This window comes from Balaenoptera ricei, chromosome 3, assembly GCF_028023285.1.
Source record: "Balaenoptera ricei isolate mBalRic1 chromosome 3, mBalRic1.hap2, whole genome shotgun sequence".
Taxonomy (NCBI): domain Eukaryota; kingdom Metazoa; phylum Chordata; class Mammalia; order Artiodactyla; family Balaenopteridae; genus Balaenoptera; species Balaenoptera ricei.
This window is the reverse complement of record NC_082641.1, coordinates 42,055,658-42,072,969: the sequence shown is the minus strand read 5'-3', so window position 1 is coordinate 42,072,969 and position 17,312 is coordinate 42,055,658. Positions and strand designations below refer to the sequence as shown.

At 37.0% G+C, this 17,312-nt stretch overlaps 1 protein-coding gene across 5 annotated transcripts in view; it reads left to right on the top strand.

Moving 5' to 3' along the window:
* Positions 1–17,312, top strand: part of ARL15 (ADP ribosylation factor like GTPase 15) — a 494,867-nt gene that overhangs the window by 187,019 nt on the left and 290,536 nt on the right. For all 5 annotated transcript variants that reach the window (XR_009502620.1, XR_009502619.1, XM_059919287.1 and 2 more), the window contains one exon: positions 12,467–12,675. Coding sequence is in view for 3 of the 5 variants with exons in the window: in XM_059919287.1 (XP_059775270.1) it covers positions 12,467–12,675 (209 nt within the window). In the remaining 2 variants the exon portion in view is untranslated. The remainder of the gene's footprint in view (positions 1–12,466; positions 12,676–17,312) is intronic.

The following is a 17,312-nucleotide window of genomic DNA, read 5'->3' as shown; positions in this document are numbered from 1 at the left end:
TGTGTGCTAAGAGACTGTGTTCGTGCATGTGTATGTGTGCCTATTTGATGAAATGACCTGATTCTTGAGGTTTATAGCAAGACCATTATTTTTCTGATTAAGAGAGAGAGAAATCTTGAAGGATACAAACCAAAGAATCAAGGTGGAAGGGATACTATGTTTTTCTTTCCTAAGTTTAAAAAAAAAATGGCTTAGCCATTTTCTTATAGGAGACATTATTCAGAATAGCAACAAGTCTATGATAAATGTGTTGAAAATAATTTTTTTTAAGGACCCTGATCCTGTGTCAGATTGGCATACTATTATGCATGTCTACCCTTTAATTGTTTTCACTTATATAGAATAAGAAGGGCATGAAAGGAGTGATGTGTCCTCGTTAGTCAGCTATGAATATAAGTCCCAAGCTAATGTCAGAGCTTTAAGAAAATTCAGCATGGTGGGACTGTACTGGATACCTAAGAAATATTTCTTTTCATGTAGTCTGTTCTCTGTCCTCAGGCAAATATAGTCTTTAACTATCCCCATCTAAATAAAACAGTAGTAGGCTTAGGATCATTTAAATTGCACTGTCTCTTTTCTTTTGAGTGTGTTCTCCATGGGAAACTACTTAGAAGTGAAATGCTTGACCTCAGGCAATGTTTCAAACTCTTTTGTCTTCTCTTTGACTAGTGCACTAATTCCTAATCTTTTTATGCTGTGACACTATTTTGTGTAACCCTCTGTTCCCATACACGCTTACATTTTAAAGTTAATTAAAATTAATTTCATTTTGAGAGCTCCACTTGCCTCTCGAGATAATTGGAGACATCCCATAGCATGAAAAACAGAAGGTTGGCAATTATTGATTTAGTAATATAGTTACATGTGAAGAAATCTGTTTAATAGTATATATGACGTGGTAGGCTAGTCTTGTTTTAATATATAGTAATTGTTACTATATTTTAAACTGTGTTAAAATATGAGACTGCTTATATTCACATCTATGGGCAAATAACCTACATATTCATTCTTTCATCCACTTATTAATTGACTTAATCAACAAATCTTGAGCACCTGCCTGGTGCCAGAGTCTGTCCAGACCCCTGGAGACACAGTGGTGAACCTGCCTAGCGAGGAGGAGCTTGGGGATTTTTCGCAAAGTTGATTTGTAGAGCTATGTACGTAGTACCTTGTGAAAATGGTGTCTTTACATAAAAGCTATGGAAAAACTGTGAGAAAGTGGGTTATAAACAGTTGTAAGAATGCCTGAGGAAAGGAGCCCATTTTGTGCTGAGATTTGTTTGCCTTTTTCCTATTCATAATCCAACTACATTTTATTTAAAAGGAGTCCTCGTCAGAGTAAAAGACAGAAAGAGCACTTGCCTACAAATGGCAGCCCCTCCCTTAACTCCTACATACTTCCTGAGCTCTCACTAGTGTAGCCACATGAGCCACTGGAAGTATCATTGGAGTGCAGCGATATGTGATCATCTATGCCTTTATAGCAAAAGGGAGGGACATGTACAGGGTAGTAATAGCTTTCTGTGTGTGTGTGTGTATTCCATACATCAACCTTGTAGACAACATCAACTCACACACGAGCTCACTTTGTATTGGTGATCAATTTGGGGTTTTTCATATAAAATATATGAAAGTGTCACCTTAATGTTAAGTTGATTAATCACACTGTTGTGCTGAAAATCTAACTGAAGGAATGTGCACTTTCATCTGAACAGGAGAAACCTCTTTTTTTGGTGTTGGGGAGAAGAAATCTGGACAGCCATTGGCGAGGAAGAAATTGAGGAATATAAAGTACTAGGGGCTGCAGGAAGGGTCGGATATAGCATAAAGTTACTAGAAAAAAGGAAAGTATCCCTCCCCAATAAAAACTTGGTTTATTTTTATAAAATTGGGTATATTGGAAATTGCAGAGGAATCTATTATCCTTCTTTGCCTGTTTCTTTCAGCACTTTTACTACCAGATCTTAGAACTCAGGTTAGTTCCATAGTCCAATAAGTTATAGGCTTAAATGGTGGCCAAATAATAATAGTAACAATAATAAGAATATAATAGTTAACACTTAGTGAACATTTGGCATATTCCAAGCACGATGTCAAACGAGTTATCTCATTTAATCTCTAGAGTCCTATGAGGTACCTAAGTATTATTTTCTCCCTTTCATTGAAAGGGAAACCCAGGCTTAGAACAATTAAGCTGATTATCCAAGGTCACTATGATGACATGTGGCAGAACTGGGTTTCGAACCCAGTGACTTCAGAGTCCATGCTGGTAGTCATTCTACTGTCGTATTCTCTGTCAGAGCTGGCCTGCCTGTCAGGACTGAACCCAACACCAGTGCATTGCCTTGTTTTCAAGGAAAATTGTGTACCAAAAATCTGAAAAAAATTGGAACCTTCTGAAAGTTTTGGAACATATCTCATCCCTAAGATGACAGCTGTCCATATTTATTTATGATTTGTAAAGTACATTGATCCAATTGATCCAATTGCATAATTCAAATTATAATGTACAGATCTTCCTCGATTTACGATAGGGTTATGTCCCAATAAACCCATTGTAGATTGAAAATAATTTTGTCAAAAATGTGTTTAATACACCTACCAAACAGCACGGCTTAGCCTAGCTTACCTTAAATGTGCTTAGAACATATACGTTAGCCAGCAGTTGGGCAAAATCATCCAACAGAAAGCCTATTTTATAATAAAGAAGGGAACATCTCATGTAACTTATTGAATACTGTACTGAAAGTGAAAAGCAGAATGCTTATCTGGGTACAGAATGGTTGTAAGCGTATCAGTTGTTTACCCTCGTGATCACGCGGCTGACTGTTAGCCAAGGCTCATTACTGCTGCCCAGCATCACGAAGAAAGTATCATAGGGCATGTCACCAGCCCGGGAACAGATGAAAATTAAAAATTAAGGTATGATTTCTACTGAATGTATATCACTATCGCAACATTGTAAAGTTGAAAAATTGTAAGCTTAACCATAGTAAGTTGAGGACCATCCGCATGTTAGCTTTTGTGCATTACTAAACACTGCCCAGAAAGTCTCGACTGTTCCCTTGCCATTCCCTATTTTATGCTTAAGCCTAAACATGGATCTTGGCTATACCTCTGTAATCAGTAGGGTGACAACTAATAGAACCAACAGAATAGTCCACAAAGGAAAACTTCACTGTCCCTTTGATAAGCATTTCCATTAAGAATGACAGAGAGTGTCAAGAAAGGGTAGATGTGGGTGGGATCAAATAAGTATTGTAGACCAGGCAGAATTCTCTTAAGGTTTTATTACATGAGTAGGTTATATAGTAATAACTTGTTTTGGGTCAAATTAATCACAGAGAAATTACCGTTAGAGTGAGAAACTGATGTCTATCTTTGAGTGCCAAGGCTTATAATCTGTGACTCTAATTATTCTTTATTGTTATATAGGATGAGCCATTAGATGGTTTTAAGCTTTTTTCTGTGGGCTGTGAATTTGTGTTAATCTGGAACCTCATGTTATCTCTGTCAATTTTGTCATATAGTTGGTAAGTTAAAGTCTGCAGTAAAAAGAAATACTGCTAAGGGAGAAATGGCAAGCTGTGCTAGAATGCAATAGCATTTCCAAAGTATTAAAAGATCTTATTTCACCCTGAGTATGTAACAAACATCTTCCACTTCAGCCAGAAAATTCCTATTTGGCTTTCCCCAGTTGGTTGCTTTGGTCAATGGCAATTTCAACAAAATCGTTCCCATACTAGCTTTTCTACTCCAGCCACCAGAGTTTCCAGAATACTACAAATGTGCTTTACTTTTTGTGTTATGCCAATAGCTCAGGAATTTGCTGCTTTCTATTTGGAGCCGTGTAAATCGTGATCACCCTGGGGGTTGTGGATCTTCTAGGGAGTCAGCCCTTGGCTTTTACAGGAGCACAGAAGGGAACAATTTCCCAGAACTCTTCTCACAGTGTTTTCTTTCCATGCTTTCAGTTTCTCATGGCTGCTGGTTCTGTTGGGCATCAGGACAGGGTAAGGGATCACAAATAGGATAGGATCAAAAAGGATCACACTGAGCATAGGGTAATGCTCTTATTTTTTAGTACGGGGCTTAGCACATGCTGCATCATCGCTGCACATCTCCAAACACTAAAACAGAGCTCTGAGAAAGGCTAAGCAATAAGTAGAGTGAAGTTTTGTTGTGTATGTGTTTTTTTAAGTTTTTAATATCAGATGTTGGCTGAGAAATTTCTTGCAGAACTGGGTGTGTGCCATAAACATAAAAATGACATGCTGATAACTGTAAACCAACAAACTACCACCATCAACCAAAGAGATAAATTATTTCTGTATCATGGAGTGATTTTTTAGGTAAATTCTACATTCTGCATTTGAGAAATCTGAATAAATGTTTTATAAAAGGTTACTCAGTTCATTTAAAAAATACTGATTGAGTGCCCAGTATGTGTAAGACTTCATGTTGGATTCATTCAAAGTATGGAGTTAGTGAGACACATAAATGCGCAAAACTCCCATATGGCTCTTTCAGTCTAACCAGGAAGATGAAATATACATTCAGCTAACAATGAATGCTACAGGGTGGGAAGGGTTATGAACAGAAACAAGAGAAGTAACCTAAAACTTTCAGAGAAGTTATTTCCAGGTGGAAGATCACATAAGGCTTGGTGGAATAGGTGATGTTTGATCTGGCCCTTGAAGGGCATCTAGCAATTTAAATGAACAAGAGCTGAGGGGAGAACTGACATGGTTAGAAACTCCAGGCAGAGGGGATAACACAATCAAGGTGAAGGTGAAAAGCCTGAATCTGGTCCAGGAGAGCAAAAGTTGCATTTGTGGAGTGTACAGGAGAGTAATGGAGAAATGAGGTAGGAATGGCCAGTTGGAGCTACATCATGGAGAACTGCAAATGCTAAATCAAGGAGTTTGGGAATTTCAAGTTATAGGCATTTAATATTTTTGAGCGGAATGGTGATATAATCTGAGCTAGTTTTCTGAACCAGTATTAGTAATTTCATTGGATCACTGCCAGGACAGAAGTGAGGAGACCAGTTAGAATGCCATTCTGATGATCCAGACAGAAAGTGATGAGAGTGAGAACATAGGAGCAGGGCAGCCCTCGGATAGCGGGCATAATAGTCCTCAAGTACAGTTGTTAGGACTTGACTTGGAAGGTAATGATGTAAAACTGTGTTTAGAGTAACACAGACAGGCATCCAGGATGCTTGTTGAGGATAAGGAGAAAAGAGGGCAGTTGGTGTATCAGCTTGTATAGCGTTTAGAACTTTGTTTTGCCAAAGATAAGCTGAGGACAGACTGCCTCAGAATCTCCTGGGCTGCTCACTTTGTGAGAATCTTTCTAAGCATGGAAGCGTGTGACCACTGGGTTAGAATTCCAACACAGTGAGACCAAGGAGATTAGTATGACTCCTATATGGACCTCTTAATTTTGAGATTATGCTCCCAGCTCCGGCTGGCCTATCTTTGGATGGGAGACAGTCAGGGGAGAGTAAAGATAATTCAGTGTAACATCTTTATTTCTGTTGGAAAACAGCTCTGAATTTATGCCAAATTTTAGTAGATCTTAAAGAGACCATTAAGTTTCTTTTGCATATTAAAGATAATTGGTATCTACAATTCTTAAAACTTCTATGGGATCTCAGGTCCTTTATTCTCTTAGATTATTGAGACCTCAGAGGGTTTTTGTTTATATAGCTTATATGTATGTGTCGATATTTATATATATCAATATTTGCCATGTTAGGAATTAAAGCTGATAAATTTAAAAAATATTTTTCAATTCCTTTAAAAGTAACAATAAACCCATTACACATCAATATTAAAAAATGTTTTAATGTAAATTAACAGTTTCCAAAACAAACAAAAATATTTGAGAACAGTGGCAAATCTCCTTAATGTCTGGCTTAGTAGAAGAGGACCGGATTCTCATAGCAGCTTCTACATTTAGTCTGTTGCTATGTATTATTTGGGTTGGAGTGAAAAAATTCTAGCCTCACACAGATAAATTCAAAAAGGGAGACGTATCTTAATAGCCTGTTCGGATGATTGCTGATTGTCTTCTTTCATATGACACCGGAATTCTTTAACAAGTGGTAGTTTTTAAAGGTCATTTGCGATGTGGAATCTGAAAACCACATCCACGCACTTTTTGTATTCAGTTACGTAACATCCAATGATCAGTCTTGTGCTCTGAGTGTGGTTTTTTTTTAATCTATGCCTGTTTTTGTACCATCATGCATTGGTCATTTGGAAAATATTGATTCATTAAGTTAGGTAGATCTTCCAAATGTTGAAACATTTTATAATAAATATCTATTAATATCATCACCAATCTCATCATTGAGAAGCTGTCAAGATCTCAGTGATGCAAACATTTTCCCAAAATTCTAGTTTTGGCTTGAAAACAAATTTTACCACTGACAACAAATACTATCAGTTGTTTTCCTTGAAGTTACAGGCTTACATAATCATTTTTGAGAAAATGTCTATCAAATACTCAAGACTGAATATAATCATAGTTTGTCAGTTGAAATTTCAAGTAAAAATGGGATTCCAGCAAAATAAAAACGACCAGTTTAGCTCACAACTGAGTTGCACTGATGCGTAACCTCCAAACAACCATGTGCTTTGGTGTGTAGCAAAAATGCTTTTTGCCTGCTTCTCATTTAGTTTTTTTTTTAAAAAAAGACATGTTTAAGAGCTAATTTGATAAAACTAAGACTTTTTACTGCTTTATTAAGTTCATTCTTAGGTGACACTTGCTCCCCGCCCTGGCAAATACATGGTGGTCAAGGATACAGTGACTACTAGTTTGAAGCCAGCACTTCTGATCATGTTAGGTTACCCTCAAATTTATTCACCTTTGTTTTGCACCATTAGCAAAAATGTCAGTGTGGTGAAAATAGCAAATAACATCTTATTCTAAAAACAGTGTTGATTCCTGGATCTCCAGAAAGAGTCTTGAAGAACACTCTTTGAGAATGGGTACTTCTTCTGCCCAAAAGTATATGGATAATTACATAAACCAAGTCTTGGATATTTATTTACACATAATAATGATTGTATTTTGTGTGTGTGTGCTTTCTGCTCATGAGCCAACAGCTAGTCACATGGCCTAAATTGACATTTATATGCTATTTTGGGGGGTAGCTGAGGGAGGCTTTGTTGGTGTCCCCCATAACCCCATTTCCATGAGCACCAGACTGACTTTCAACAACTTAAACCTCTTGGAATTCTCTGTCTGGGAGTGTTCTCTGGCTGCTGAGTGCCTTGGGCAAAATCAAGTAAATTTAAATAAAATTAAAAATTCAGTTCTTCAGTTGCACTGACCACATTTCAAGTGCTCAATTGCCACATGTGGCTAGTGGCTACCATGTTGGAAAGCATAGATGTAGAATTTTTTTTTTTTTTTTCCATCACAAAAGGTCAGTAGGACATCACTGGTCTAGAGATAAGATTTTCCACAGGGAAAACTTGGAGCAACTGTTTTATTGTTGTAGTTGACTCCTGCATATTCCTGGTTTGTTTGTTTGTTTTTTAGCTCATCGGGTCCACCTTTCAAAGAGCAACTCTTTTAATGAACTTATTCATAGCATATTAATTTACCATGAGGGGACTAAGCATCTTTTTGGCTGCAAATAACAAAATAGTCTTCTAAAATTGGCTTGAATAATTGGCATGTACTGTGCTCACAGAATGAGTTCTTATAAGACAGAACTGGGGATAGGTTCTGCTGCTCAGCACCGTTCTCAAGGACCCAGGTTCTTTCTGTCTTTCTATTCTGATGTCCTCAGTATGTTGGTATGTCTCCTTTAAGGTTGCTAGGAGGCTAACACTGTTCAAAGCATCACCTGATCACCTAATGAAATCTAAACAGTAGAAGAAAGAGGAGGCTCTCTTTGGGCATCTATCTTTCTAATGAGGAGCAAAATCTTTTCCAAAAGCTCCCAGCAGACTTTTGTCGAGTCCTGTTTAACCAGAACTGAATCAGATGTCCATGCTGCAAGAGACAGAGGCTGGGAATACCAGTACCTGGCATTTTTAACCTCTATAATGGTAGACTGGCTCTGCTGGTAAAGAATGTGAGCCTTATGAACTGAAAGTTTGGTCTTGTTTTGTTTACTTCTGTGTCCCAGCACCTAAGACGATGCCTGGTGCTCAGTAGATATCTATTAGAGGAATGAATTAATGAATTAAAAAGTCCATGGTGTGCCATAGAAATGAACCTGCCCAATGAGGACATTATGCTCCTGTCTTCTATCACTGCTCTTGTGTGGTACCTTGAACCAGGCTATCCTAATTGATTGGCTCTCAGAATGAACCCTTAGATTCCCAAGACTTCCTTACAACCCTCAGTAAGGAGATCTCAGATCTTGGGTAATGAGGACATTCGGCAGCACCTTCCACCCAAGCTCTCTACTGTTTAGACCACCCCTTTGATTTTTAATCTAAATGAACAAAGTATAGATCAGGTTTGAGTTTGGTACTTATCCTGTTTATATAACAATTGTAATTTTAGGGACGCAGAGCACACAATTTCCAGTCATTAGAATAAGGGCAGGCTCAGACTGCTGTTAGATATGCTGTCCTGTGTGTGTTACCCCGTGTGGATTTGGTTTGTAGGTTGGGAATGCTGGGATGTGGGCAATCAAATAGGTGTTCCGAATTTCCCCAGTTAGGCTCACTTCTCAAAGCACCTGGCAGCTGGGTGGATGACACATCCCTTTCTCATCTGAAGTTGGTGAGTGAACTTAAGGCCCACTCAGCTGGACTGAACAGCTGTATCCCCCCCACCCCCAACCCCATTCCTGGTTTCCTCGGCCCTGATCTGGGTTGAGGCTGCTGCTGACTAAAGCTGTTGTGTGGGAGGCTGAACTGAAACTTACAATTCCAACCTCAGTGCTTGTGATGAAAGTCAGAAATGCTAAGATTGGGCCGATGACTGTGTAGCAGGAGATTGAAGAAAAGGGTCTTTGCAATATTAATAACATATTCATATATTATGTCATATACAGGGCATTTAAAAAAGTTACGGTATTTGGGTTTGTTTCATCCACCAACACAGTCCTGGGACTGTCATTTCATCTCACTAGGTTCCTTATGGGCTCCTAAATGTGACAGGTGAAAATAGTTTCTTGTTGAAAGAGGACTTCACAAGTTGGATTTCCAGTATGTCCCACATATTTCCAGTGAACAAGTTCCATTAAAACATGCATCTAGTATTCTTCTCCTTATACTTCACTCCCTGGATACCCTCCAATGCTATGACCATGTTTTTTTCCTCTCATACATTTGCAGACCTCATTGTAATCAGCATTACTTTACAGGCTTTGAGGGTTTGAGCTAAGAGGAATAATGACTTTCTAAATGCTTCTTGTAGGTCCTAGCTCAGTGACTTGTATAGAATAGACAATAATACTATTCGTTGAATTAATTGGTTGGGAAATGTTCTTGGACAGGTTCCCACTCTGAGCATTAATATATATAAGCACTTAGGTACCTTTTATTCTAACAGGTTCCCTTTTTCCCCCTCTTGGCTCATGTGGTAGTAGAGTTCTTTATTTAGCTTTGTCACCTTTCTGGTCGATGATCCTTCTATTTCAATCATAGTAGACCTAAATATATTCCTAGTTGCTTAGCCTTGGACACATTATATAATTGTTTTGTGTCTTGATTTCCTTATTGATAAAATGAGAGTGATAAAAGTACCTACCTCATAAGACTGTCATGGGCCAGTGACTTAATACATGTAAACACTTAGCACAACCAACATTTATTTCAGAACTGGAGTTGGTCAACCTCAACTGCTGGTTGGCTATGGATACAAAAGTTTGGCGAAATCAATGAAAGCATTCTGTGAGCACTAATGAGGTCTATAGAATTTATGATAAAGCATGTTGCATATATTCTTATTATATGAAAATTGTGTGCTACACATCCTTTATGTAGGTAAAATGTATAAAAAGCTTGTGTATGGATACATGTGCGCACAGCATTTTTGTTATTTTAAACATTTACCACCAGGTAACACTGTCCCTACTTTTGTTCTTCAAGCTTATGGATGTTTCTCTCCCATATGGATAATGTCTGGATGTAGCCTGTAGCAGATGTTGTTGGTACCCTACCCAGATCTCCTTTACTGGGCCAGTGCATCCATCTCCCAGCTGCTGCGGGTATTGGCTGCTAATGACTCACACCTGTACCCTTCTCCAGAGGCCTGCCCTTGGCTGACAGTAATTGCCTCAACCAAGTATGTTGGGGAGATTATGAGATCATGCCCCAGCCCCCCCTCCTGTTCCCCAGGGGTGGCTCATAGCCAATGACTGTTCAGGGGTATAACAGCCCAGCCCCCTTGCCTTTTGGATGGGGCAAATTCCGTGGTTCAGTCCACGTTCTAGAACTGCTCATTGGATCAGACTGAGGCTAGATTTCTGAAACCATATCTTTGTGTAGCTCCTTCCCCCATTCTGACTTGCTTCTTTCTCTCTTGTTTCTCCTGACAGCACTCTGTCTATACTCAAGTGTGTAAGAAATGCCGTCTCAGGCTCTGCATGTAGGGAACCTGACCTAAGATGTTGCTAATTTCAGTGCCCTATTGTTTTCTTAGTTCCACCATCACTTATGCAACTAATTCCCTATATTAAATAATCTCTGGCTTAAATTTCCTTTCTTTGTTTTGTTTTCTTGGTTGGACCCTGCCTGATTGGCATTAACCCTGCTCATATCCCCTGTCTTTACATATTTAAGGTTGCTCAACATCAAATGCCCTTGTTCTTATTATATACCTGGTTATTTCACATAGTATTTTGATGAATACCCCAGATTTTAGAATCTCAAAATAAGTGTCAAAGCCTGAGTCAGTTACACCTCCCTCTTAAGATTGTTGTAAGAATTGTATGAGCTATTTTTTTAAAAAATACTTAGCTCTGTGCCTGGAATGTAGAAGTTCTTAATAAATGGTAGATGTTTGGTTGATATTACTCTTTTAAGAGACTTGCCCAGTCTGGATAAGATGCCTCATCTCTTGTTCCCAGAGAACCCTAATAAGTTCCTCTATCACAGTGCTTTATTACTCTTCATTATAATCTTTTTTTTTTATTCTATTTCTCCCAGAAAAATATGAGCTTCTCAGTGTCATCTAGTGGTATATTGGCTCTCCAGGGGAAGAAAAGACCTGACAGATAGCTTTTGCTGATTTTTCTTGGTGAAAATACTCCTACCCTATCCATTTTTGAGCTACCAAAATGATGTCACTGAACAGTGTTGGGAAGAGACACACAATTGGCACACCAACTCCAGTCTCTACTCTGAATCCCTAACACTCAGCACAGTATATCCACCACTGGAGCGAGATGTTCAAGAGATGCCTAAAATATAGTTATTGAGTGGTCAGAACTTGATTATATGCCCTAAATTGGTGAAATTCCTTGATACCTAATTTTTGTTATGTAACCAATAACTTGTATTGGTTATATAACTTCCCGCCCCCCCAATACACACATACGCACAAAAATTGCCCATGCTATTCATGAATCAAAGAAAAGGAAGTATTCATCATGATGTAATGGGAAATACCCATGCCTTCCCTGGGCAAGTTGCCTACTAACTCAGACACAGATCTCAAGTTTGTGATTTGCTATACACATGAATGGAGCTTAGTCACTTCACCTCTCTTGGCCCCGGTTTCCTCAGAGTTGGAAGCCTAATGAGTGTATAATTTCATTTCCTCCTTCCCTCATTTTCCTCATTCCTGTATCACACTTTGAGTTGTACATTATGCTAGATATTGGAAATATGACAAGGAATAAGACTTGGCCCTGGCTGATGAGCATCTCAATATCTTTTTCTATGAACATCCCATCAGACTGAGGCCATGAGTGTGCTCATTGCCTAATGGTGTTAGGCAGATGTACCAAAGGCCAAGATTTCACTTCATTACAAACTTTAGCACTTTGACACATAAAGGTATTGTGCTAATAGTTTTAACTTTCTGAATAAATTAAACAAGGCTGTCCTGATCAGTGTAAGCAGTTCTCAGAAAATGTCAACAAGATAATGTTCATGGTATGGAGAGAACCCTTGGTGAACAGCTTGGTTATACTGCTGTCTGAGTTAGGCTCAAACTCAGTCTATAGAGAGGGTAGTTTTTTCAGGAGTATTAAGCAAAATCTGAAAACATTCTTTTGTGTTTAAGTCTAAGAAGTACTTATCCTGATTCTTTCTTCCATATTTTGATAAGAAAGGCATGAAGAATGACTCTTAAACTTTTGTGTTCTCCTTCAAGGCCATATCCACCCATTGGCTCTAATGCCTTTGTTCTCATCATCTGTGATCTCCGCACTTAATTTTTAAAGCCGCATTGGTTTCCAATAGGAAATTACTGTTGGGAACATTTTTCAGTTGCTGAAAGCTGTCTTTAAAAAGAGAATTTGTTTTGTTTTTGACAGGGGCTGATAATATCCGGAAATACTGGAGCCGCTACTACCAAGGATCTCAAGGGGTAATATTTGTATTAGACAGTGCCTCTTCGGAAGATGATTTAGAGACTGCTAGAAATGAACTGCACTCAGCTCTTCAGCACCCACAGTTATGCACTTTACCGTTTTTAATATTGGCCAATCATCAAGACAAGCCAGCCGCTCGATCAGTACAAGAGGTATGTCTCATTAAGGCGACAGCTCTTTGTCTGTCTTGTTTGTTGACTTTTGCTGCCATGTTGGAATTGGAAAAGATTCTTGTAATTGGAGATATGCTGGTTTTGCAACACGAAACTTAAGTTTTTTTAGAAAACAGAAAGCCTATATCAATCTGATAAAAATTATTATTCACACCCCTAACCCCACTTGGAGACCATAGATTTTTTTTTTTAACTGTTTAGCAAAAGTTAAAGGATTTATAGGAATATATTTCTCATCTATTTTAAAGGGCTAAAGGCCTGGTCATTTAACTTTTTTTTTTTTTACCTCGACAGCTTACTTAGTTAATTCTTCTTTTCAAGGAATGCGTCGTGCATATTACCATGCATCACTTGCCCTCAAATGTCATGTTCTTGTCCCTCTGAAATGCTCACTGTGGACGAGAAGCAATGGGTCCTATTCTGTAATCAGCCAGGCTGAAAATTGATGTCTTATCTTGCAGGTTCCATGCCAGCAAATACCTTTTAGTATGGACCCATTCTTTATCTTCCATATTTAATTTCATTTCTTAGCTTGTATCTTTCCTATAAAAGCATGAGACTAATTCTGGGCAGATAATCAGTGTCTCAGCAGAGTTTCTGATTCATGGTGCTAAAGTAATAAGATATGTGAATAGCTTTCAAAACTTAAATTATAGTGAATTTTAACCTTAAGAACAGTGAAATCAAAACTTTTGATGTATTCCTTTACACCTGTAACTTTCAGGATATGTTCCATTACTTCCCCCACGCCCCCCCCCCCCCTTCAAAAATTGTGTGCTTCTTTTAGTGACTTCGGAATAATAGGAACCACATTGCCCTTTAGTCTGAAAAATGGATGAGGAGCCAAGGACATAACATGTCCTAACTCCAGACTCTCTCCCACTTTGTGTGGGACCCGTGGGCAAATAGCTTTGTCCCTGTGCCTGTCTTCTCACCTGTAAAATGGGAATAATGTGATTTTTTAAAAATGAGAAGTGAGTGGGATTAATTTGAAGTGTAGGAGGTACTGTATGTAGAGAATTTTCATTTATTTTAGAAAAATAGTAAAGAAGGCAAGGATTTCTTATTAAATAGAGCTTACATGTATCTTTAGTTGCCTAACTCAGCATTAAGTAGTTAGCACCTTGTTCCTTTTTAGATTTTGTGAAATACCTTATGGATAACATTAAATGATTAAGATAAAAAGAGTAACAAATCTATTCAGACAGTCATCAATGTGCAGATCTTCAGCACTATAATTGGGTGCCTTCCTGATCTGTTCTTAAGAACTCAGATACATCTTTTAACTTCTTAGCACCAGTTTTTCTGTCTGTAAAATGCATATAATAGTGTATAATGATGGGTAGTTATGAATGTTAGATTATGTTTATAAGGTGCTTTGCTGAAAATGTATTGGTATTCTGAGATTCATTGTGGAAAATATAATTTTTTCTTTTTTTGCTTTTTAATTTAAGAAACTGTTTATATGTTTCCATAGACATCAAAAAAAGAAACTAATGAGTTCTTTAAACCTAATATATGACTCATGGTAATCCTCCATAGGAATTAAGGCCTGCTACATTGAATAAAGGAAGCTTTTAACAATTGATTGCTTTGGAGTATGCCATGTGGCTGTTGGCTGGCTGTCTCTCCTAGGAAAAGGGCAGCTATCTTTTTGTGATTCATCTTTTAGTAGGAAGAAGTTGTGAATGTAGAGTAATCATAGATATACTTTGAAAATTATTCTAAACTTGTATATACTGGAACATATGTGACTTTGACTTTCCTTTTTACTCATATCCATTTTAAATGAACTTTCCTCAAAATTTTGACTTGTGATGGAATTTGCAAATACCATTTTGAGGACTGCTCTATGTAAAGCATTTTCCCTATGATTATATAAACACGTACTGTTCCAGGTGCATGTTAACATTTTAGACTGCCCTAATTGAATTCATGGACAAATTCCATTGTAGATCTTGAACTTATTGAAACATAATGAAGTGCTTAAACTTACTTTGGATTTGGGAGAGAAAGAAATGGAAGCTTCCTATTTTCCCCATTCCTTGAACAACAGAGGTTTCTCAGTGTAGTTATTATGATGCTTTGCTGCAGTACTCCTAGGAATGTTTTAGGAATTAAATTAATACCTTATTGTTAGCATAAAAATGGAATTGTAAAATGGAATCTTAAACTTGTTTATAAATAGTAACCTCAAAATGGTTGGGAGTAGGCACGAGTAGAAGAGGAGATAGAAGATTGAGAAGTGAGCAAAGTTACGTGTTACTTGAAATGTGTTGAGAAGTCGTCATCTGTTTATTACTTTCTTTCCTGATCCTAAAGGTATTACGTGCTGTGTGCTGCTCTGTTGCGTATAAACATTTTTATTCATTTGTACCTGCTCGTTTGTGTGCACTTTGTGGAATTTCCAAATACTAAAAAGATGGTGTTTTACTCTGCAGAATACCTGTGAATTTTAGGTAAAATTCTGTTCTTTCAGAATCAGGGAAAACGCATTCAGTTTACCAAGAAGCACAGAACAATTCTTTGATGCAGTTAAGAAAAGACGAGGCATAGGGGCTCGTTGATTCTTCCCCTCCTCCCACTGAAATTATTACATTTTGTGCTTAATGCATTATGCAAAAAATTTGCAATTATTTATCCTGTCACTGGAGTAAAACTTTAAGAATTCATTTATCATTTAATGACGATATCAGGTTACCACTGAGCTTAGAAGCTGGTAGGAGCCGGTGAAATCCAAAGGAGAAAGCTGAATTATCGCTTGGATTCCAACAGAGGATGAAAATCATCAGGAAGTTATGTATTTAGTTCCCTCCTCTATGATGTGAGTTTTGCTAGGTTTGTGTTGAGAACTAAGTTAAGATAGGAACAATGGTTAAAATTACTATGTAACCCACTGACAGAGGGCAACATGCCCAATTATTTTGTTGCCCTTTTAGAAGGTAAGTGGAGTCTTGTGCATTGCATAGTTTCCCTTTCTGTGATATACCTACCTGGTAATGACCTATGTTTAACTTACCAGAATTTTAAGATTTTGTGCCTTGAGACTCGATAATAGAAACATGTTTTTTAACAAATAAGCTTTTTTTTTTTTTTTTTTTGTAATAACAAAACACTGGGAAAAAGAACACCCTTTACATACTGTCTGAAAGCCAAGCAGTTCTTGCAACAGATGTTTGTTGTATTCACTTTAGGGAAGTGTAGTTACCACAGTTTTCCAGAATTTACTCATATCAACTATTTTCCTCTGTAGAAAACATAATATAAAAATCTATAATTATGTCAAGTGACCCACTTGATTCATTAGGGAAAATTCTGTTCTAATATAAATGATAAAGCTTTCTAAAACAAGAATCATCTTAAGGGTAAATAGGTTGGTTTTTTATTTGTATTGAATTGTAATTGTATCTAATTTGTTTTACAGCTCCCACAGGAGAGCATACTTCAGTTCTGAAGTTATTTAATAGATCAGGAGGATTTTATGAGAAGTTAAGTTGATAGAGTAGCCAATAAAAGTAATCCTGTTTTCCCTTGACACAGTTGCTGATTGTGATTCTTTTACCTCCTAGCTTTTTCAAATCTTATTCTCATTTTATTGGGCATTACCATGTCTTATAAAATAACACATTTTGTCAACATGAAAGAAATAGTTTATCCTTTCAGCAATCTAATCTGATTTGATATTCATTCATCTCCTTAATCCAAAAGTATTTAACTTTTTTAGAAATAATACATCAAAAATACTGAGTTAACTTGAATATTTTATATTAAAGCCAATATTAAGAAATATGAAAGCTAACACAACATTGTAAATCAACTGTACTTCAATTTAAAAAATGTAAAAAAGGATGAAAACTGTGAAACATAGAATTTTGAAGTAGAATTATAAGGTCAGATGACACTATTTGGTTCCATGGCTCATTAATTGTAGCATAGGAAAATCCAGCTTGTAAATTAGGATGTCAGCATTAAAGTTGAAATTTGTAATCAGGCATTTCTCAGTTTTTGCTCAATTGTAATTTAGATCGTTATTGTGATGTACATAGAATGTGGTGTTCTATTTGAGAAGAATAGAAGAGTATTTGTGAGTATTTCTGTAATGATATAAACATTACTTTTTTAGACCATATTTTGTTTTGATTATCAATATTCATGTTTTTTGAATAGTACTTTCAGTATTCACCGTGTCGTGAATAGTTTATCTAGTTCTCACTTTTTAGTCTAGACATTTTCTGGAAGAGAGTGCTAATATATGTTTTATGTTATTTAACTATTACATTTAAGTATAATTACTTCTTGTTTATAGATAATTATTTCTACGTCGTGTACTTTTCCCCCTTCCTACAAAGGATCAGAGAGAGTTTTGCAAGACTGAAATTTTTGGACACTGTTTGTCTGTAAATAATCCGCTAGTTTAAATTTTCTATATTTACACTGCTTCACAGGAGAGCTGTTCTTTTCTGGTAGTTCTATGAAGTAATGAATGTCATCTCTGATTTTACATGACAAATCTTTTATTAGAAGTGCAAAGCAGTGTTTAAATCACATAAAATCTCAGCTTAATTTAATATTACTTTCTGTATATGGAGAGAAATGTGTGTGTTTGTGTGCGTGTG